At 37.1% G+C, this 23,869-nt stretch overlaps 3 protein-coding genes across 4 annotated transcripts in view; 1 reads left to right on the top strand and 2 right to left on the bottom strand.

Moving 5' to 3' along the window:
- Window positions 1-8,753, bottom strand: part of slc25a10b (solute carrier family 25 member 10b) — a 15,900-nt gene extending 7,147 nt beyond the window's left edge. For both annotated transcript variants that reach the window (XR_014605005.1, XM_084106491.1), the window contains exons 1-3: window positions 8,310-8,753; window positions 3,075-3,194; window positions 1,825-1,939 (exon numbers count right to left, since the gene is read on the bottom strand). Coding sequence is in view for 1 of the 2 variants with exons in the window: in XM_084106491.1 (XP_083962617.1) it covers window positions 1,825-1,939; window positions 3,075-3,194; window positions 8,310-8,402 (328 nt within the window). In the remaining variant the exon portion in view is untranslated. The remainder of the gene's footprint in view (window positions 1-1,824; window positions 1,940-3,074; window positions 3,195-8,309) is intronic.
- Window positions 8,754-11,312: 2,559 nt separating this feature from the next.
- On the bottom strand, window positions 11,313-14,106 carry cldn31 (claudin 31). Its single transcript, XM_084106494.1, has 2 exons — window positions 14,012-14,106; window positions 11,313-12,574 (listed from the first exon to the last, which is right to left on the bottom strand). Exon 2 carries the CDS (start codon window positions 12,553-12,555, stop codon window positions 11,902-11,904), a length of 654 nt encoding a protein of 217 aa, XP_083962620.1. The 5' UTR covers window positions 12,556-12,574; window positions 14,012-14,106; the 3' UTR covers window positions 11,313-11,901.
- Window positions 14,107-17,801: 3,695 nt separating this feature from the next.
- LOC311077835 (GTPase IMAP family member 8-like) overlaps window positions 17,802-23,869 on the top strand; it is a 19,724-nt gene continuing 13,656 nt past the window's right edge. The window contains exon 1 of the mRNA XM_084106475.1: window positions 17,802-17,838. Within this exon, the coding sequence (XP_083962601.1) occupies window positions 17,817-17,838 (22 nt within the window). The 5' untranslated portion in view covers window positions 17,802-17,816. The remainder of the gene's footprint in view (window positions 17,839-23,869) is intronic.

Here is a 23,869-nt window from a genome sequence, read left to right as displayed (position 1 = left end):
TCATTGTAGGAGGAAGTGTAAGAGGGGGGGATTTCTGTTGAGACTACAGACACTCGTTCCTCATCTTTCCCAGGGGCGGGACCCGCTCACGCTACAGACCTATTACAGATCAGTGGGTGGGACTTTACTCTCTGAAACTGAAAGCAATATCCTCCATCTTGTTTGAAGCTAAGCTAACAGGCGCTGTGGAGACAGATGTAAAGTTATGACAATAGCGGAGGAGAGTGCTCAATATGATATAGAAGAAGAGGATTTCGGAAGTCTGATGCTTGAAACAGGTGTTTGTGGCTACCTTTACAAGCCGCATTATAGCGAAGAGCAGCCGAGGCAGAAGACCTGCCTGCCGCGGACGAGGAGCCCGGACTGGCTCGAGTTAGGGCGGACTGGTGGCGCCGGTGATCTCACTATGCAACTACGAACACAGAGATAGAGTCCGTCTGCGGCAAAGAATTTCAATGATGACAATTTCTCCTGGACGAAATCTCTGAATCAGACGAGGACACGGACGTTTGTGTTGTGAACTATCCTAGTTTCGCACCGCATTTGTTCTGACTGGACATCCAGGTACCATGCAATAATTCACCTTTTCGAAAGAAATACAAACGAGGAGTAATGCACTAATGAGTTCGCCAACTAACTAGACATTTTGTGTGAAATGAATTTCAAGCTCTGGTGGTAGCTAGCCTTGTAGACGGAAGAGTGATTTCTCTTATAGGCAGATATGCGCTGTTCTGGATTAGTGGGAGTGGCTTGCGGAGCTGTGCAATGTGGTGCATTGTGGGAGTTGTTGTCTTTCATATAAATGCGTCCTGAAGTTATTTTTTGTCTTTCCTCGGTCACGAAGGCACCAAATTCAAAATTTATTTTACATTTCGACTACATATATGACCCACATTAAATAAAAAACAATGTTCAAATGGGTGGAATGCCCCTTTAAGCAACAGGGAATACTATGTTTCACCGGGCACCTACACCTCCAGGCGTTATATCATTTCTTGTGGTGTTCCTCAAGGCTCAGCTTTGGGTTCTCTAATATTTAACCTATACATGCTTGATGTAATTAATCAGAACAATCTTTCACTTGCACCAGATTCCCAGCCTACTGTACTGCATAGAGAGCGTAAAACTGTGGCTGTCTCAGAGCTTTCTACAGCTAAACACAGATAAGACAAGAGGTACTTGTTATCAGTAATGACGCGCGGCGAACATCTATTGCTCCATATCTTGACTCTTTATCACTAACAGCCAGTAATCAGCTCAGGAACTTGGGAATCATGATTGACATGACCTCCGTTTTCAAAAACAGCATATGATCACCTCAGACACATCTCCACAGTACGTGACATTCTCTCCCCTCTGACAGTGAGAAACTCGTTCATGCACTTGTTACGTCTAGACATGATAACGGCAATAGTGTAGAAATCACAGTACTCCAACACTTCACTGGCCACGTGTATCACTCAGAAGTGAATTCAACATCCTCTTATTAGTTTTTAAATGTCTTCATGAATATGCCTTTCCAATGCGTTGAATAAAAATACTCCAGCAAGATCACTCCGAACATCCAGTGGTAATTTATTGGCTTTACCAAAAAACACGGCTAAAAATTGATGAGTCAGCTTTTTTAATAATGTTATTGTTACATTTTATTTTATCACCACCTTTTTTTTTTAAGTGTGCGTATGTTTTTTTTTTTCTCTTCTGTAAAGCACTTTGTAAAAGTTGCTACATAAATAAAGCTTTAGGTACTTGCTCTAAATCTAATTATGATCGCATCTCATCATAAGGTGATCGCTGGTGTGTGATGATGGTGTGCGTGTTCACCTCCAAACGCGCCCAGCAGGACTTTCTGGTAGAAAGGCATGGGTCCCTGACTGCCGCTGCCCATCATGTCTCGCACCGTCTCATAGATGGCGAACCGCGTCAGAGAATACGACATCTGCGGAGAGACACGCGGTCAGTTCATCATCATCATCATCATCTTCTGTGTTTAGCCTGTACACACTAACAACATTAATCTTAAGCCCTTAATCTCACACTTAACCATGAGAGATTTCACACTTTACACTGAAGATCCTGAGTTTCATGAATAAACACAGACTGGGAACATGAACGGCTTCTCTACAGGATCACCGATGGGAAATAATGTTTCAAAATGGTTGACTATATGGAAACGTGTAATCCAACACTTCATAATGGCCACTTTCACAAAGTTAAATCACTGGACTAATGTTTCTCGCAACCACAGCTTCTCTGAGTTTTACACCTATTGTTTTATTTATAGCTATTGTAACACTGATGTCATTTAGCCAGATCTGCATCTGAATTACACTTATTATTCCTTTGAAAAAATGTTGTGTAAAATGTGTTAGTGAATATGTCATTCTGGTGAGTATTGCATGTCGTTTATCTGAAAGATCGACTTCCTCACTATTGTTCAGGCGTTCTGCAACGTTCATGCCGCTCTGTAGATCAGTTCTGTTGATAAAGATGACGTCCTCGCTATCGTTCTGCATTATCACGGTGAACGTTCATAACATCAGTTTCGTTTTGTCATCTGCATCTTTGGCAGCATTTTTTCCAAAACACTGGCAAACCAAGAAGATTTTCAGTAAATACACTTCACGAGTTCACGAGGACACACCTCTTACATCGTTGATTGGGTTGATTAACAGAGTGTGGTCCACTCGTGTCTAATTAGGTTTGATAGTCTGAATGTGCTCCACATGTGTTTAATTAGGTTTAATTATCTGAACGTGCTCCTCCCGAACTTTGTTAATAAAACATCATGAAGTGAATTAATTAATTAATTTGTGTCCGCTTCTTCTGCACTCAAACTTGTTTTTTACATCAGTGTCTAAAGCTCACGCACGCTCAAACCGCTGTAGATCCTGATCACATGACCTTTCTCTCTCTCTAACGAAAAAAAAAAAAAACATATTAAATTCAAGGCAAAGGCTGTCTGCGTGAAAGTGGCTGGTGACATATTTCGTGTCTCCAGTTTCACAGGCGTTATCAGTGTTCAGTTTTCCCAGAATTCCCCCTGCCGGATATGAATGGGATCGGGATCTGACCTGTCTGCAGAGGGAAGCGCTGAGGCCGTTGTAGAGCGCCAGCACACCGTCGCTCTTCACCACGTGCATCGCCATGCCAACCATCCTCATCTTCACCTCCTGCTGCGTCTGCAGGTGCACCTGTTCAACAACATCATCATCATCATCATCATCATCATAAAAAACAACAAACAACAGCATTTTCCTTCACATGAGTCTGAAACGGATACAAAATACAATACAAAATGAATCAAAAAGCACACACACAACACAAAACAGTAGAGCGTTGGTGTTTGCAACGCCAAGGTCATGGGTTCGATTCCCAGGGAAAGCAAGAACTGATAAGATTGTAAAATGTGGACCTTGAAATGCAATGTAAGTTGCTTTGGATAAAAGTGTCTGCTAAATGTAAGTGTTAAACACATTTTGTGTCTGGTATATATATATACGGCCTATATAAATGAATCAGTTGAGTGATCTATGTATGTGTGCGTGTGTGTGTGTGTGTGTGCGTGCGTGTGTTTTATGTATGTTTGTCTCTTCTGTTCACCAAGGCTGCATTTATCTTTATCAAAAATACATTAAAAACAGTAATATTGTGAAATATTACTGCACTCTAAAACAGCTGTTTTCTATGTGAATATAGTAAAGTGTAATTTATTCCAGTGATCAAAGCTGAATTCATCATCATTACTCCAGTCTTCAGTGTCACATGATCCTTCAGAAATCACTCTAATATGATGATTTGATGCTCAAGAAACATCCTGATTATTATCAGTGTTGAAATCATTTGTGCTGAAATCAAGTTTGGAAAATGTTTTTATGTTTTTGAAAGAAGTTTCTTCTGCTCATCAAGCCTGCATTTATTTGATCAAAAATACAGAAAAAAAAACAGTAATATTGTGAAATATTATTACAACTTAAAATAATAGTTTTCTATTTGAATATACTTTAAAAAATAATTTATTCCTGTGATGCAAAGCTGATTTTTCGGCATCATTACTCCAGTCTATCACATGATCCTTTAGAAATCATTCTAATATTCTGATTTATTATGAGTGTTGGAAACAGTTCTGCTGCCTAATATATTTGATGAATATTAAGGTTAAAGGTTAAAAATAACTGCATTTATATAAAAATAAAAAAAAAAGTAAAATAAAAAATTCTAATAATATAAATCTTCTTTACTATCACTTTATCAATTTAACACATCCTTGCTGAATAAAAGCATTGATTTATTTAAAAAAAAAAAAGAAAGAAAAAAATTACTGACCAGTAGTGTATATTGTTTTTTTTGTTTGTTTTTTTTATTACTTTTTATTCATCAAAGTATCCTAAAAAAAGTATCACAAGTTATGAATAAATATTAAGCAGCAGAACTGTTTCCACCTTTGATAATGAATCATCATATTAGAATGATTTCTAAAGGATCATGTGACAGACTGGAGTAATGATCCTGAAAATTCAGCTTTGCATCACAGAAATAAATGATAATTTAAAGTATAATAAATTGAAAACCAATTATTTTAAATTGTAATAATACATCACAATATTACATTTTTTTCTGTATTCTTGATCAAATAAATGCAGGCTTGATGACTAGAAGAAACTTCTTTCAAAAACATTAAAAATGGTAATGTTTCCAAACTTTTGGCCTGTACTGTATAAATAAATACACGTAGTAAATATTATCTATCCAAATAGACGGACAGTTCCTGTTATACTGATGTTGAGCTCAAGTGTGTAAAATGTGCAACAATTTTCTCATTCAAGCATTACACACAGCACGCAACAGGTTATAACACATCCTCCCTCTCTCTCTCTCTCCCTCTCCCTCTCCCTCCCTCTCCCTCTCTCTCCCTCTCTCTCTCCCTCTCTCTCTCTCTCTCTCTCTCTCTCTCCCTCCCTCTCTCCCTCTCTCCCTCTCTCTCCCTCTCTCTCTCTCTCTCTCTCTCCCTCTCTCTCTCTCCCTCTCTCCCTCTCTCTCTCTCCCTCTCTCTCTCTCCCTCTCTCTCTCTCCCCCTCTCTCTCTCTCCCTCTCTCTCTCTCTCTCTCTCTCTCTGGGTTTGAATAGTGGCCAACAATAACTTCACATTTCATTCTGTTCAAAGAAGATGTTATTTGTCATTGTATGCAGTTTAATAATGCAACTGTCACTCAAAAGAGAGAGTGAACAGGAGTTTTGCAGGTCAGCGACAAACAGAAGATAAAGTGTGCAGAATATAGAGGGGAAATATTACAATATCAAGAAGAATATTTACAGAAATATGTTTGCAACTTGTATCAACCTGTTTTTACCTGTTTATTCGCAGACCATTGGTAAAACTTTATGATTCATATTAATGCAATACTAACATTACCAATGAGCAACTCATGTGTTATTGCACTTATTAATCTTTGTTAATATCAGTTCATAAAAATACAACTGTATCTGTAATGTCAGTCGTGGTCCGTTAAATAATATAATCATTTTGATTTTAATGATTTACTAGTAAATGTCAATAAATGTTTTTCATCGTTAGTTCGTGTTCACTAACGTAGTTTACTAATGTTAACAAGCGAAAGCGTTTGCAGATGATTTATAAAGGTCAAAAGGTCACGCTCAGATTGGACTCACGCTGTCTCTCTTTAAACACACAGTTGTCTGAAGGGTAACCGGGTCAAGCACCACTTCTGAACTCACAACACGCTGTTTCAACTTCAGCCAGTGTGTGTGTGAGTGTGTGTGTGCGGTTGAAGGGCACTTATCTGTGGCTTTTGTTTGGTTTTAGTGAAAAGCAGACAATCTGAGATCATTCAGCCTGTTATCTTCTCAAACACACGAGAGCCCTCAGAAGATCTGAGGCTGAGAAATGACGGATTGCTCAATAAACTCAATAAACTCGTTCTCCCTCTTTGAATTAATTCATTCGTGTTTCATTCATTGCCGGTGCTTTCCGGCCACCTGATACTTTCCTCTGTGAAACTGAGGGGAAAACACACAGTAAAACTACAGTCTCATGGAGCAGACACACACACTGAAGGTCAAAGCAAGACTAGATAGTCAAAGTCCAGCAAACCGGACTCAACTGGACACACACAGATGGCAGACATGTGCCGATCTCACACGTGTGCGACTCATGACGAATCTGGACAAAAGCATGCATGAACACACACACACGTTGATAGTGAATGAACACTTTATGTCCCATAAAGCAGCGAGAGCTGATCCTAAAATACCACTGGCCTTTAATATAAAAGTACAACATGCAGAACATTTACAGCCTTTCATTCCCACTGTGTGTGTGTGAAATACTTCAGTACAGTTCTGGAAAACAGTTAACACACACACATCCAACTCTATTATAAGCCTCGCATCCATTACAAGAACAATGGAGAAACTCGAGTAGTGTGAGCATCTGTGAACTACAACACCGTAATTAAACGCCCTTCAACAGTTTCAGGAAGTGTTTGGGAGTCGGACTGACCTCCGTCCTGTTATAATGTGATCACACACACACATTCTTCTGGTTTAGTCACACATGACATCACATGAGGACAATAAACTGATCCCAGATCAGCCCTCAGACTATTGACATCGGCCTGTCAATGATTTAAACATCTAAAGTGCAGGATCAATTTATTCACTATATTTATATAATTCATTTAAATGCTTTTCATTTAACCTTAAATTGAAATATGTTATGTACACAATTGCTTTGATAAAAAAAAGTCAAACTAACACTTATTTTACACAAAATTAGATTGAAAATGTATATCATAATTTGACAAGGTTGTCAGATTCGGGAAAGACAAATTATTTCAAGGATTATTATGTTGATATTGTTAAAATGGTCAAATATTAACCGATTTATCAGACGTAACATCTTCAAGGTTTTCGATATATTTTGCAATAAATAAGCATTTATATGTTGATAGTGTTAAAATGGACCAATATTATGCGATTTACTGGATGTAAAATGTTTGTTACAATTCGACAAGTTGTTAAAATGGCCAAATCAGTGGGGTGTAGTCTACGTGATACGCAGGTATAGCCTACGCCGTATACCCACTAGAAAAGGCCAAGGATTTCCGTATACCCACTTAAAAAAGCGTGAGGATATGTAACAACTTCGTTTTGTGTCAGAACGTTCACTTTCATTCATAAATTCACCCCGTCTGTGTTTGCGAAGCGACACCGAATCGCGGAATCCAGTCACAAATGGAGCTTGCTAAGCAGAACGTCACCGAATTTGGCTATTTTTGAATGAATAAATCAAAAGTAGGGCTGTACAATGAATCAAATCTCGATATGGACTAGTGTCTGTGAATATTAAAGTTAAAAGAGACTGCAATTGTTCTACGCGTCTCTGGGAATGAATGAGCGCTCAATGTGTGCTCCACTACACACACACACACACACACACACACACACACACTGAAGCACGCGTGATCACGCTCGTGGTGTTTTCAGCGTTTCACTGTATTGAGACATGAGCTACATGTGCACTTCATCGCAGAGCTGCTATGAGAGTCACTTCACCATTTCATTTGATAAAAGTCATTCATTCGTTTCATATAGAAACTGTAATGTCTTTACGACAACCTGTCAAAATAAAAGTTTGGTATAACTTGAAGAAATTATAACAGAAATATATTACTATTGCACAGTAGAGTATACTTCAAGTAGGCCTAATAATAAGAAGAATAGTTTATTAAAACACACAGAAACTCAAATGTTTTTTTGCAAATTTTTGCAAATTTTTTTTTGCAAATTTTTTATGCAAATTTTGGATCTGAAAAACTACAAGTAATGTTAGCCTATTGTGTCCATAGTGTTAAAATGGCCAAAGATTATCCAAATTATCAGATATAAGCTAAACAAACATGCATTGCAATTTGACAAGTGTGTGTCGGTAGATAGGGAACACACAAACTTATTTACAATGACCAAATATTGTCTGATTTATCTGACGTTAAACATTCAGTAAATTGATTTTAGAACAGACTAGCAGAATTATGATAATAGTGTTAAAATAGCCAGATATGTTCAGATTTGTGTTATCAGTCTGGCCGATATTTTCGGGCTCTCAATAAGTTTAAATATCAATTATCAAAATGAGGAACTATGCAGTTTTCTCTTCAAAGTCACACACAAGTCATGTGCTCGAGCGGATGTTGTCTTCCTCTGGGGATGAAGATTAACGTTAGACCGATTATCTGTCATTCTACCTTAACTAACCACACACACACACACACACACACACACACACTCACCTTGATCAGGTCCAGCGGGTGCGTGCAGCAAGCGGCTCCACACGACGCGATCCCACCGAAATACCAGCGCGACATGCGTTTCTCCGCCATCATCTCTCCGGTCCCCACTTCTCTTCTCTCGTGCTGGTTGCGAGCGACGCGTCCCGTGCTGCGTGCGTGGATGATCTAGCTAATCTTCCGCGAGGTCAAGAACGGAACGGTGATGTTTCCGATGTGCTCGAGACATGCCGAGTGCGTGGCGTGCGTGACCGGTGCGCGCGGACAAACAAAGCGTCGCAAAGTTCACGAGCAGCCAATTGCTCGCGAGGAATCTGGAACGGCCTCCCGGTGCGCCAGATCCTCCTACTGGCACACACACATTACAAACGCACAAAAAAAAGAGGGGAGAAAAAACATCCATCCGAGTGTTCGGTGTTCATTGAGAACGAGGGCTGGACTCTTAAAGGGACAGTAGCCGCTGAGAGGACGCAGGGACTCGGGAGCGCGCTGAGTTACTGCAGTGTCACTTTAAGACGAGGCCCTTCCTCATTCACACGCAACTTCTAGAGCAGGAATGGAGCCACTGCATTGGCACAATAGAGTTGCAATGCAGTTGTGTAAAATGTTTAGTGTGCCACAGTGCCAGTAAACGTTTGTTCTGGAGACATGACTGACTGCATGAATGACTGTATCTCTATAAAACGTCCATTTATTATGTAGGCCTGTTACCATATAGGCTAATGTCAATCGTCTGTCTAAAAAATCAGGTAAATAAATTCATCAATAAATATATAATCAATAATTATACTGAGCATTGGAAAAAAGACAATAAAAAAAGACAAAAGGAAAAAATATGCGCAATATGTTAGGCTATTATGCAACAACAACAAAAAAACAATAAATGGAGACATGGCTGACTGAATGAATGACTATCTCTCTTTAAAATGTCAATTTATAATGTACGCCATATATTTACCATATAATATTTATCGTTTTACCATATAATAAAAAAAACATATAATTTACCATCTATTACCATATAATATTTATCGTCTGTCTAAAAATCAAGTACTTTAACATTGAAAAGTTAATCTAAAGTCTCTTTATCAGCTGCCAGTTCTATGAAGAAAACATTTCTTTATTATTATTATTATTATTATTATTATTATCATCATTATCATTTGCTTAAGGGATTTGTTGCAATCAGAACCCCGATCTTTGCTTTTCATGTGGCAAAACCATGCACAAAATATATGACATATCCATAAACTAGTCAATAATTAAATATAATTATTAATATTTAACTGAGACCTTTATACTCTTTTTGAGCTTGTATCATAATTAACGTAAAATCTAAATCAAAGACAACGAGAAACTGAGAAGAAACGCTGAATAGAAAAAATAATAGAAGCTTGTTTCTGTTTAAATAAAAATCACTGGAAAAGTTGATTGGTACTTGTTTATGGGATCTTGAGCTTGACTGTCATCTTGTGGACATTTGCAGTACTTCAGTTACTCTGGCTGAAACGCTCATGCTTAAAGTCCCCATGAAATAAAAATGGAAGTTTTTTGGCTTTTAGTATGTTACTCTTACTGTTATCTACGGTTATCTAAGCTTATTTCTGCACAGAATTAAAAATAAAAAAGGTAATTGCAACTTTTTATTTCACAATTCGACTTTTTTTCCTCAGAATTGCATGTTTATATCTTGCAATTCTGACATTAATGCACAATTGGGAGACTTAAAGTCAGAATTGCATGATATAAAGTAGCAACTGCAAGTTTATATTTTGCAATTCTGACTTTATAACATGCAATTGCAACTTTATATCACGCAATTCTAACTTTATATCACGCAATTCTGACTTTATAGCTCGAAATTTGGAGAAAAAAAAAGTCAGAATTGCGAGATGTAAAATGTAGATGTAATTGTGAGATAAAAAGTCGCAAATATCTTTTAAAAATGTTTTATTCTGTGGTGGAAACAAGCTTCTATAGTTATCTATAAGATAGTTTGCTCCAAAACAATGACACAATTCGCATTTAGAAGATACAAGTATTTAAAACTTCCGCCATTCCCTCACTTCCACCAATAGTGATCAATGATTTTGATGATATCACTCTGCACTTCTGCTTCTCATCAAATTTTCTGTCCAATCAGATGCTCTCCAGAATCTGAAGCTCCGCCCCCTACACTATAAATGAATCCAAGCTAAGCTGTAGCTAAAATCGGTCAGTTGTTCACACATTTACTATTTTCTATATGCTGAATGGCACATAATGCACTATATAGGGGATAGGGAATGATTCAGACAGTGTAAATATGCTTTCCACCGGGGCGAATGAAGTTTGGTTTCATGTTAGTGTCACGTGAACCTCCGCAGCTCCGATCCAGAGACACGATACACAGAGCGGATCCTATGAGCGAGTCACCATGGACCAGAAAACATATCGGATCCATTTGAATTCAACACAGAATATTGTATTTTAAAGTGATATGAATGAGATTAGGAGGAGAAATGATTAGGAGGAAACTGCGGCTTTACTGAGCTCAACAGCCCTGGTCGAGCTGTGATATAAACTAAACGCTATTGGCTAATTTAAAAAAGGGAGGAGCTGCTTAATATGTCCCGCCCATTCTTTTCAAAGGAAAATACATCAACGCACTAAATAATGCTGCATGTTTCAAGGCACTTCAGTGTGCCTATAAATCCCTCCTTATCAATAATGTTCCCGCATAAACCACCAAGGGTTTGAAATGAACCCAGTTCAGAACGAACAGACCCTTCACTCTTTCCTGGTGTCTCTGAAGTGTTGATGTTTCTGAATTCCTCCTCCTCTCGTGACGGTTGATTCTGAAGGAGTTCTATGGAACACAAGCTCATATTCCACTGTGATGACATCATCAGACTCACAGTGGACACTGTGTCTATTGTCCCCGTGCTGTATTCTGCTATTGTGTTGTGTGATATTCTGCCAACGCATGTTGTCAACACACATCAACATGTACATGTGCACATAGTCAGTCTATTATTACACTAGGTTTATTAGACAAATAATGCACAGTAACACATCAATAAATAAAATCACATGAGATATCATCATTAATTATACTGAGCATTGGAAAAAAGACAAACAAAAACAATATGTGAGACTGTTATGCAACAACAGCAACAAAAAAAGAGTAAACTAATTACAGAGCTTAAATTGACCTCCTATAAAAGATTCATTAGAAATCAAAATAAAAGCCTTTATGAATTGTAAATGTACCCAAATTCAGTCTATGAAGGACAGTGTCAGATTTCTTAATGCGATTGGACTGTCTAAATTAAAATTTGCCGTTCCATGTCGTTCCAAACCCATGTGTTATTTCTTTCTAGCACACAAAAGTAAAAAAAAAAGAAAAAAAAAAAGAAAATTAAGAATCCATGAGAATGGATAATAAGAGTTAAATCACAGGAGCTGCATAAATTTGATGCAAAACTCTCCATTTGTGTTCCACAGAAAACAATAACCGCATACAGTTTTGGAATTACACGACAATAATGATATTCCCGAATTTCTGAAGATTAAACCTTCTATGCGACCACTTTTTCCAGGTTGATGTCACCTTTTACACAAAGACTTTCTCCGGTTTGTTCTCTGCCGTGGAGGGAGGGTTCGCTTTTCCACCTCGTCCATAAACAGGAATAGCTGGAGCTCCAGGGGAGGCGGAGCCTAAATATAGCACAGCCCCGCCCACCAGCATCAGCGCGGTCACGCCCCATCCCAGGTAGAGCGCCGATCCGAGTTCGCGTTTGAGCGGCGCGGCGACACTCGGGTCGTAGAAATCCCGAATCACGACGTACACGGTCCAAGCCACCGGCACTAGGTAGAAAAACGCAGCTACGAGGAAAAGCACCGCGCCGACCTGCGCCATCCGAGCCTTGGATTCGTGAGCGTCGCCGAGGCAATGTGTGCACTTTAGCCCGGTTACGCTGAGCGGGACCGCTAGCAGACACAGGAACAGCGACAACACGCACAGGCCGCGGCACATCTGGACGGAGGCTGTGAGCGCAAGGCCCGAGTCGTAGGCTTTACACTGCAGACGGCCCCGCTCCGACAGACACGTCATCCACAGCCCCTCCGACAGCACCTGCGACACCACCAGCTCGTCCCCCACGAACGCAGACACACGCCACCAGGGGGCGGCGCAGACCAGGACCCCGAAACCCCAGCCTGCGATGCCCAACGCCAGACCCATCACCTGTAGACTCGTGTTCGCCATGACGAATGATTGATTCAGTCTGTAAAAGACAATGGAGTTTAAAATACAGGGTATTTATTTCAAAGAAAAATGTTTCCATGTGTGTGTGTGTGTGTGTGTACATTCGTTAGGTTTGGAAAATAGTTTAATGACCCTCCCTTAAAAATATATAGAAATATAAAAATAACAAATCAATTATAACTGAATAAGATATTGATAGTTTTCATTTCAGAAACACAAATATTTAACATTTATTTATAGTACTTTTCGAATTTGCGCCTGCCTCCCACGCCGGACACGCCCGTTCGAATCCCGCTAGGGGTTGAGTAGGACCGGTTACATTTGGATGTGCGTGTAAACCTCACTCCCCCGGCCTCAAGAGGCGTGACTGAGGCCCTGTCCCAAACGGCACCCTAAACACTAGTGGTCTTCCTACGAGTCCGCACTTTCGAGACGTAATGCCTCTTTTGACTGTCGGGTAGAAGTTTGCTGTGGAGCTCGTTTCAGTGCCGGCTCACCAAAGGTGTGCATCGAGCGCAAAGAAGGGTGCTCACGGGCACCCTTCTGAAACCTAAAATGACAAATGTGACACCCTACGGTCTCACGGACTTAAAGGACACGTGCACACGGGAAACCATTGTAAGTCCACAAGACTGAAAGTGCGTATGAAGTGTGCCATTTGGGACAGAGTCTGACACTAGTGGCTTTTTTAAGCGTCCTTGTTAGCGCACACGCCTCCCACGCCGGAGACCCGGGCTCGAATCCCACTGGAAGCAGGTCGAATACCAGTTACATATATAATGCATATATTTATATTTAATGTAATGATCTACAAAGAGATGGATAAACTTAAAAAAAGCTTTTAACTTAAATTTACTTAATTTCAAAAAAGCATTTTAAACTGTACTAAGTCAATAACTAAGTTTTACAACAATTTAGTAAAATAATCTAACATTGCTAAATATTTTCATTTAAACAAATATAATCTTTTTATATATGGAATTAAATTATGCTTTATTCATGTTTGCATAATTATTATTAACTACATACAGTATTTCTAATAATTAATTTCACTATGACTATCGGTTAAGTAGAGAAACTGCTACTAATCTCTGTAATACTTTAATACAATTAGGTTCCATTAGTTACTTTTAGTTAATGCACTAACTAACAACGAGCAGCACATTTGCTACATTATTTATTAATGTTTGCTAACATTCACACCACCGTTCATTGTTTGTTCCATTAAACAATATTACCAGATACAGCGATTGATTTTAATAGTGCATTAGTAAATGCTGAAATTAACATTAACTTTGTTAGTTTGTTAGTTTATGTTACTAAAATCTCTTCACAAGAATTCTGTATGAACTCCATTACTAAAACAAAATAATTACAAAAACAACTCAGAAGTATAATTCTACTAAATGATTTTGAATGATTTCAGCAGATGAAGTGAAATATCTTCAGTACTTACAGTGTGTGAGGAGCGTCTGTGTGTCGAGCTGATGTTGTCAAACTTTCATCTGTGTGTGTAGAAACACTCTCTTTGTTCTCACATGTGGGAGTAAATCAGCATCTGAGTGACGGACAATATAATCTCATCATAATGTGAACACACACATAAATACTGCAAGCACTTATGCAAGCGCCCACACACACACACACACACACACACAAGAGCTACAGTCATGCAAACATACACACCACATACATATACTGTGCATTCATTAGAAGGCAACTAACAGACACACAAATATGTTTCTCTGTTCACAGCAGAGCAGTAGGTGGCAGTATGGAGTCATGTGAGACTATTCACTAGCAGATTCAAGACTGTCATAGTAAGAAGAAATACCTTAAGATGTTTACATCATAGCTATAATAGAGAGTAGACACCGCATTGACCGCTGTAACTGGCGCTGACGAGCCGTGAGGCCGCCTCACTGAATACCGAACTGATTTTCACACGTTTTTTTTTTTTTTCACACGAGGACGAGGACATTTCCAGTTTGACTATCAGTCTGATTGAAAAACCTAATGTTGTGTCTTCAAAAACAAAATGGGGACAAAGGTTGTGTAGTGCCTTCAGTAAGTCACTTCGGACGCCTCAGGGGTTTCAATAGATTGTTCGTTTTATTCCAGTATAGCATTTGATTCTCTCGATAAATAAACTCAAACTTGTAATAACGAAAACATAAATATGTATGACGAACGACGTAATCCATCCAATACTTCTAATATGATAAACTGTCACTAAACTGATAAATAAACCGACAAGTAAATAAATTGAAAACCATATGCCTGCTGGTGTCCATGCATTTCCAACATCCAATTCCAAACTTTCCAACACCTCAAGGATTCCTCCTTTGTCTACCTCTATGCCACTAATTGGCACAGGTGTGCAATTTTAACTCCTTCTGTTCCAAGGCCTTCTAAGGCCACAAGGTCATGATTCACCTTATAGGGGTCATTAAATTAACTTCAACATAAATGTCACAAATGGCTCCTACAGGTTGTTTTTTTTCTGTATTTAGCCAGGGACAGACAACCAAAAACGGGGACTGTCCCTGAAACCATGGACGTCTGGTCACCCTATGATATGTGATGTAGGCTATGATAGGTGTTTTGCAAATCACACACTATAAATATGATAGAGAAGCAGAAATAGAAAGTGGCAGTAAAGTCAGATATTTTAATAAGTTGAAGAAACAATATATGATGATTATTTTTATTACGGTGAATTACATGTGAATGATACACACACTGTAAAACCTAACAGTAATATGTGCTAAATAATATTGAGTTCACAGCACTCAAATATTACTGAAACTTGAGTGACTGAAACAGACATCAAGAATCAGCATATGAATCTCAACAATGGTGACCATTAAAAAATGATTCATGCTGCAATGCATGCTGGGTGCTAGCATAATACAAAACTTATCCATGGCTCCCAGCATGCATTACGGCATAAATTATTTTTTAATGGTCACCATTGTTGAGATTCATATGCTGATTCTTGATGTCTGTGTAAGTCAGCATAATACCATAGAGGTTTTTAAAATCTGTTAATCACAACAATGTGTCTTACAGCAGAATCAGTTATACTATAATGAATAATACAAGTAATACATCACCTGTCTAATCAGAGATTAGGCTCTGAGAATGATCAGAGAATCAAGTCACTAAATGATGATTTGTATTATCTTAACACAACCACATGCTCATATTTTCTTTTGGCGTATGTGCCATAACAAATGTGTTTTATAAACACTCAGTTACAGCAGCCAGAGGAAAAACTGGTGTTATAAAGTCAAGGGTCAAGAGTCCAACTAAAGCAAACACAGATCACTATCATGGTGTCTTTAAATGAAACTCAATAAATCATTATCATCTAACCCTTTGTTCATTCTCAATAACAACTTCTGTAGACGCATGACAAAAGTCAAACTGTTTAGTAATAAGTGAAGCTGGTAATGCTTTTTGTGTAGTAGTTTAATCCTCCTCTGCTGAGATCTTTAGAGATTTAAACGTCTTTTATCTTGAGTTGATTTCATCTAAGGCTGTGGCTGGAAGTCAGTTGCAGTTCTTGTGTTTCTCTTTCCTTCATTGATTCGGCTTGTTAACAGCAGGTGTTAATCACTAATGCTCAATAATCACTTAAAGGTATAGTGGAGGATTTTCTTTTTCCGGGTGGATCATCAAGACTATTGGTCCTCCTAGTTGTCAATCATTCTGGTGATATGTTTACGTAAGGCCGTCGTACGTGCTCGTCCCTAGGTAGTTTCGCTTTCTGCGCATGCACACTTTCAGGTGTATATGTGTGGTGAACTACAGTTTCAGCCATTCATTGAAGCTTGCCGTTCTCACCAGGTTTTTTCAAAATGTCTGAGGGTCGCTAGAGAAAAAGTGTCTACGAATTGTATGACAAGAAGAGAAAGGCCTCTGAAGACAGAAACAAGACCAGAGTGTTTTTAGGAGAATATTTCACACGCTGGCGTGCGCTAAAAGCACAGGTTGTGCTTCCCACTGATGCCTCAGTCGCGAAGTTTCTACTCGACAGGTAAAGTTTGGCATGCTATTTGGAGAAATCCATTTAAAATCACTGCTAGTAAAAGTTAATGTAAGCTATGATTACCGATGCTAGCCGTGGCACAAGTCATGCACCGCGCAGACACGGTAAACATCTCAATTTGTCTAAAGTAGCCTTATGACCAAATGGTAAAAGGTCAAGTTAAGTCAAGTATATTTGTATAGCGCTTTTCACAATACAGATTGTATCAAAGCAGCTTCACAGTATTAAATTAAAATAATACAACAAGGTTTGTTTCTAGTGGAATTTATTGATTGATAAAATTAAATTAAATATCCCCAAAATATAAAAGTTATCACGCTGAAATGTTCTAAAATCTTGTGTGTTCATTTTTGATAATTCCAATGTGTTCACCATAGTATTTATTACACAAATGCAAGTAGGCTTGTATGAGCCATGCCGACAGCAACTTGTAAACAGAGCGTGCCAGATACAACCAACAGTACGGAAATGTTCAATCTTACTTGTGAAAAGAAGCCCGAAAAAGAAGATTGCAAAAGACGTAGAAATCCAAATGACAAACTTCACAGAACAATGGCTGGAGCTCATACAGGAGCATTACAATATTGATTCATTCATTTGAAACTTGCAAACATCAGCTTACATTCATGTTATTTTATTTTGAAATATCCATAAACATAAAATACTGCCATAAAACACATATTAAACAGTAGATTTGGAAGAGGAAGATAAATATATAGTTATTAAGTAAATTAATAGAAATGTAACTCTTTATTCTTTTTAAAGAAGAAAAATAAATCTCATCTCTCAAGTGTTATAGTATTTTGCAGAGTTAGACACAAGCAACTAACATTACAATGATTTTGTCTCTTTAAAAGTTTTTTATAGATTTGGCTTGTTACCCCCACATTTGTATGGTCTGATACTTGACCTTTATAAAACTGAACTTATTTTTACATTTTTAAACCTATTCATTTGAGTACTTGCCATGACTAATATGACAAAGCATTATAAGACAGAGTAAACATAGGTCACAGCCCAAAACATACAGTAGTTCTGCAAGATCTTTGTATTTAGGTGTCGAAATGCAGCCAATGTGTGACGCTGCCATTTTTTTTTTTTTTTTTTTTTTTTTTACAGTATGAGCGAGTGTAGAGACACTTCCTGGGTCCGGCTCACACAAACACAGAGGGACTGTGAACGACAAGTTATAATTGCGTGAGAAAACATGATGGCATCAGCATATAAAGGTCAGTCTAAGTTAAATAGCCTAATGTGAAACTGCTAGTTTAACACCATACTGAGAAATTAATCATATACTTTTTGTTGCTGGTAGTGGACAGCATTAAACAGTAAATCAGAAAGTAAACAGTGAAGATAATCTACATTAGTGTTTAGTCGCCATGTTACAACCTTAAATTTCTACTGTTCAGTTCTACTAATTTATTTTATAAAATATATTTATGTACAAGTACTACAGAGTATCATGAATAAAATACTGTATGATGTTACTAAAATAATGATGAGGTAATGTCATCTGTCTTCTATGTCAGCAGCGCCAGAGGTGGAAAGTCCAGGGGTCAGAAAGTAAAAGTCCTGCCATATATTTATTCCACCCATGAACTCTCACAGCAAAAACTCCAGTTTTAAATGAACTCTCCTGGGAGTTTATTTGGCTCCAGACTCAAGAGTGTTAAAGTTAATGAGATAATTTAGTGATTGATTGAGTGATGATTGAGCATTATTGAAGACACCTGATGTTAACAAGCAGAATCACTGAAGGAGAAAAATCACAATTTTAGTTACCATTATGGATATCGGTGTTTGATTTAGTTGGGCGGTTGACCTTTAAATGTTTAACTTTAGATTTTGTTTGGCTGCTGTATCTGAGTTATAACAGTCAGATGAACAAAGAGAAAAGGTGAACAGGTGTTGGTTATATTCTAACATAATCATCATTTAACCTGAATCACTGAACTCATTTAGAGTCTAATCTCTGACTTAAATGTATATTGGTCATAACAGCATCACAGTGATTCTACAGAATAATATCCAGATTTGTCATTATAATCCAAATGATTTCTTAAAAGTTGTTCTGATATTAAAAAAAAAATCTTTCTTTAAGGCGCACACAGACATCAAGAATCAGTGTAAAAAAAAACAAAAAACAAACAAAAAAAACTTTTCAAAGTGTTTTGATCAGGACAACTTTAAAGAAATCTTTTGGATTATTTTGAAAATGCTGATTATATTGATAAGAGTATACTGTAGAATCATAGACTGCTGTAATCAGCAAGGTAAACCTAACTCTCTGAATGAGCTTTGTGATTCAAGTCAAAAGATGATTATGTCAAAACACAACCAAAATGACCTGATCAGCTTTTCTCTTTGTTCATCTGAGAGTTATAACACTGATAGAACAGCCAAACAAAATCTAACAGTATTCGTAAAGCCAACACTGATCACCATAATGGCAACTTAAAAAAGAGATTTTCTCCTTTGGTGATTCTGCTTGTTATCATCAGGTGTCTTCAATAATGCTCAATCATCACTCAATCAATCACTAAATTATCTCATTAACTTTAACACTCTTGAGTCTGGAGCCAAATAAACTCACAGGAGAGTTCATTTAAAACTGGAGTTTTTGCTGTGTGAGTTCATGGGTGGAATAAATATATGGCAGGACTTTTACTTTCTGACCCCTGGACTTTCCACCTCTGAGCAGTGCCAATGTCAAAAGCAAAGGCCAATGTGTGTGCATTTATTGATAGTTTGTTAATATCTGCATCTGTGTAGTTCTTTGTCATAAATGCAGTTTACATAATATGATGCGGGAGCAATTCAAACAGAATAACTGAATATTAGAAAACAAGCTACTAAAAGTCACATAAAAACAGCAGAAATAAAATAAAATATTACGAATAAAGGAAATTACTAAGACAATTCAGATCCTAATGTATTCATACCGCAATGCATGATGGGAGCCATGAATGAGTTTTGATTGGTGGCACCAAGAAAGCACTGCAACATGCTTTATTATTGTCACCATTGTTGAGATTCACAGGCTGATTATTGATGTCAGTGTGTCCAAATGAAATATATATTTTTTGTATTAGAACAACTTGTAAGAAATCCTTTGGATTACATTGAAAACGCTAAAAATGTAACAACAGTACTATAATCAGTAAAGTAAACCTTAACCAGAAACTTGACACTAAATGAGTTCAATGATTCAGGCCAAATGATGATTATGTCTAAACATAGCCAACACCATCAGATCACACTTTCACCCTGTTCATCTGGCAGTTATAACTCTACTACAACAGCAATACAAAATGTAATGTTAATAGTTTAAGGGTCATGAGCCCAACTAAAGCAAACTCTGATCACCATAATGGTGACTACCTGTGTACTTTAGTGATTTTCTCCTTCAGTGATTCTGCTTGTTATCATCAGGTGTCTTCAATAATGGTCAATCATCACTCAATCAATCACTTAATTAGCTCATTAACTTTAACACTCTTAAGTGTTCATTTAACACTAACACTCTTGAGTCTGGAGCCAAAAAAAACTCACAGTAGAGTTTATTTAACACTGGAGTTTTGCGGTGTCTATGTGAATTGTTTCTAATGTTCCTCTCCCATCTGGTTACAATGCAAAAGGGACAAAATCATGAAACAAATTGAGTAAAGAAAAATCACATTATACAATGAAATAGCACAACAGAAAACATACATGACATAAAGAACAAATAATCAGCCTCTTAGATGTAAATTTCCCTCAATATTCTCTATAAAATAAATAGGAATGTATACACTGATCACCATGTGCTCTCATTTCCACATATTAAGGCAAAAAACAAAAATATAACTCAAAAAGGGTACAATGACAAAAATAATCAAACAGGTATACGTAAAATATCAGTATACACATAAATAGGAGTGAAAATATAGATATAAAAGCAATAATTCCAATAAAGATTAAATAAGATTATCATAAGTGAAAAGAAACCAACTTATCTCATGAGAGATTACAATGCAAAAGGGAAGAAGACAGAACAGGAAGTTATAACTTCTTCTTCCCTTTTGCATTGTAATCTCTCATGGGATAAGTTGGTTTCTTTTCACTTATGATAATCTTGTTTAATCTTTTTTAATCATATATATATATATATATATATATATATATATATATTGGCTCATGACATCACAACAATTAAAGGGAAAAGCACTCATTTCAATCAGGCAGCCACACCAAATATTTGACCCTGGACCACAAAACCAGTCTTATGGGTATTTTTTTTTTTTTTTTTTTTTAATTAAAACTATTTGAAAATCTGGAATCTGAGGGTAGCCTACAGAAAAATCGAAATATTGAGAAAATCGCCTTTAAAGTTGTCCATTTCTATTGGCGATAGTGCTGCATCCATTCACAAAAATAAATGTTTTATATATTTACGGTAGGAAATTTACAAAATATTTTCATAGAACATGATCTTTACTTAATATCCTAATGATTTTTGGCATAAAAGAAAAATCGATAATTTTGACCCATACAATGTTTTGTTGGCTATTGCCACAAATATACCCTTGCGACTCGTGTGACTGGTTTTGTGATCCAGGGTCACATATATGTAAAGTATTAAATTTGTGTGAATTGTACTTAATGATACATGTATTTAACAGTATAATTTCTATACCTGTTACACTTGTGGGGTCCAGCCAAATGTCTCCACAATGTCAAAAATAACATAATTTCTCCTCTCAGTTTCAGAGCTCAGGATTGTTCTGGTGGGTAAAACTGGATCAGGAAAGAGTTCAGCAGGAAACACCATCCTGGGTCCAGAGGATTCTGATAAGCATTTTAAAACAGAAGCTTCACCACAGTCAATTACTAAAACCTGTGCGAGTCAAAAAGTAAAGATTGGTGACCGGATCATCTCAGTCATTGACACTCCAGGACAGCTTGATACATCAATGTCAGAACAAGAACTGAAGACTGAGATTGAGAAGTGTGTCTACATGTCTGCTCCTGGTCCTCACGTGTTTCTGCTGGTCATCAAAGTGGGGAGATTCACAGAAGAAGAGAAGAGTGCAGTGACATGGATTAAGGAGAACTTTGGAGAAGAAGCTGCACGTTACACCATCGTTCTGTTCACTCACGCTGATCAACTGAAGAAGAAACTCTTAGATAAGTATATCAGAGAAAGTAACGATCTCATGGCTTTTGTTAATGAGTGCAGCGGCAGAGTTCACCCCTTCAACAATGAGATGATGGAGAATCGCGATCAGGTCACTAAACTGCTGGAGAAGATTGAGAAGATGGTGAATGAGAATGGAGGAGAGCACTACACCAATGAGATGTATAGAGAAGCCCAGAGAAAGATTGAATGGGAGGCTTGGAAACAAAAAGCTAGAGATTATGGGAAAACAGCTCTAGCAGTAATAGGAACGGGAGCAGTAGCTGTAGCAGGAGTAGCAGGAGCAGGAGGACCAGGACCAGCAATTGCGCTAGCAGGACGAGCAGCAACAACAGCAGGAGCAGCAGCTTTAGGAGCAGCAAAAGCAGGCTTGAAACTCTAGGGCACAGCACTCTAATAAAAAAAAAAGAAAAAGAATATTCTGCCAATAGATGTGAACTGTAAAAAGTGAACATGTAGTTGTTGCTTTAAGGAGTTATTTATACCTGATTCTACCTAAACATTCTGATTTAGTTAAGTCAATCAGGATTACATAATATAAAACAAGAGAACGCTGTTATAGCTTAAGTGAGTTGCATTGACTCAATATGCAATTTCCATTAAAGCTCTGCATGGCTACATTTGAAACATGCACAACCTGCTGATTGATACATTTTTGCTTCAATGAGATATTATTATTATTATTATTATATTATTATTTTTTATATATTAAGAAGCATCAATGTTTTAAAACAAGAAAAAAAAAAAAAAGAAAAACACCTGACAGCACTACTCTTCAGCACAATGGTAACATACATTAACATCAACTATCAACATCTTTCCATTTACTGAAAAACACATAAAATAACTTGATTAAAATTACTGATCTATGATCAACTTATCTCACGATGATTTTGAGAAACGCACCTCTGGGCAGAGGATCTGTAGTTCCCATCAATCTTTGCAATGGACTGCATTAGGAGAGTAAATTTAGGTATTAAGCATTATTTTATGTGTTTTACAGAAACGGGAAATATTTTGGTAGCTTATATTAATGTTTAATGTTCAGTTATGTTGGACATTTAGAGGTGTTTCTGTTATTAAATGTTCTGGTTACCATTGTGCTGAAGCTTGTGCTCAGGATGTGGACACTCAGTGTTTAATATGATTGACTCTTGTCTTTATTTAGTAATTCACTGTATACATTGGTTATTATGATGAACAATACTGTTAGCCCAACCAAACTGATTTATTTTTGAAGAAACTAAATTAAGATGTATTTATTTCTGTCTTCAAATTAGTTTTAGGGGTGTTTATATATATATATATATATATATATATATATATATATATATATATATATATATATATATATATATATCAAGGTGGAAAATAACTTTCATTACATAAAGCAAAAGTTTATATCAAAAATAGCAAATAATTTTTTCTTAGCTGAAGAAATCAGGTTATATAAACTGAAAATTAGGATTCAGTAAAACCTTGTTTTTCAGGTTGGTTGAATTGAGTTATAATCAGTAATCTTAAATTATATCTTTCACTTCAACAAACCCAGTCAGTGAGTCAGTCCTAGAGCTCCTCCGGTCTGATTTTAGGGGGAAATCGGGACCATTGGAGACGTCCAATAGATTTCTTAGGTGCCGAAAGACACAGTGTAATCATGGGAAAATCTCAGCTGTGCAAAATATGATACATCGGTGTTTTGCCAGATGAGAAGTTTATCTATGTATCATCTTTTTACTCTTTTAATTCATTTTATAACTGTTTTAATTTTCCTTGCTCTTAATTTGGGATTATTTTAATTCATTTCTGTAAAGCACTTTGAATTGTGTATGAGATGTGCTATATAAATAAACTTGCCTTGCCTAAAATACATCTTTAGGTTGGATGTTATAAAACAAAATCCCCTGTAATTTGTTAATAGTGTCCATATGTGTTCACATATATATAAGTTACAACACATTGAAGAAAAATGAATCAATCATTCAAGTTGATCAACTTTATCAATATAGAAATGTGTTTTTTTTTTAAATCTACAATGGCTGAAAACAATACTTCACAAATGTCAAGGGTCAAGAGACAAC

This window comes from Abramis brama (assembly GCF_963993115.1).
Source record: "Abramis brama genome assembly, chromosome: 2".
NCBI lineage: Eukaryota > Metazoa > Chordata > Actinopteri > Cypriniformes > Leuciscidae > Abramis > Abramis brama.
The sequence above is the reverse complement of the archived record's forward strand: the minus strand, read 5'-3'. Positions and strand labels throughout refer to the sequence as shown.

Excerpts from the sequence above, each read along its gene's own strand:
- cldn31 (XM_084106494.1), bottom strand. The coding sequence starts at position 12,555 with ATGGCGAACACGAGTCTACAGGTGATGGGTCTGGCGTTGGGCATCGCA.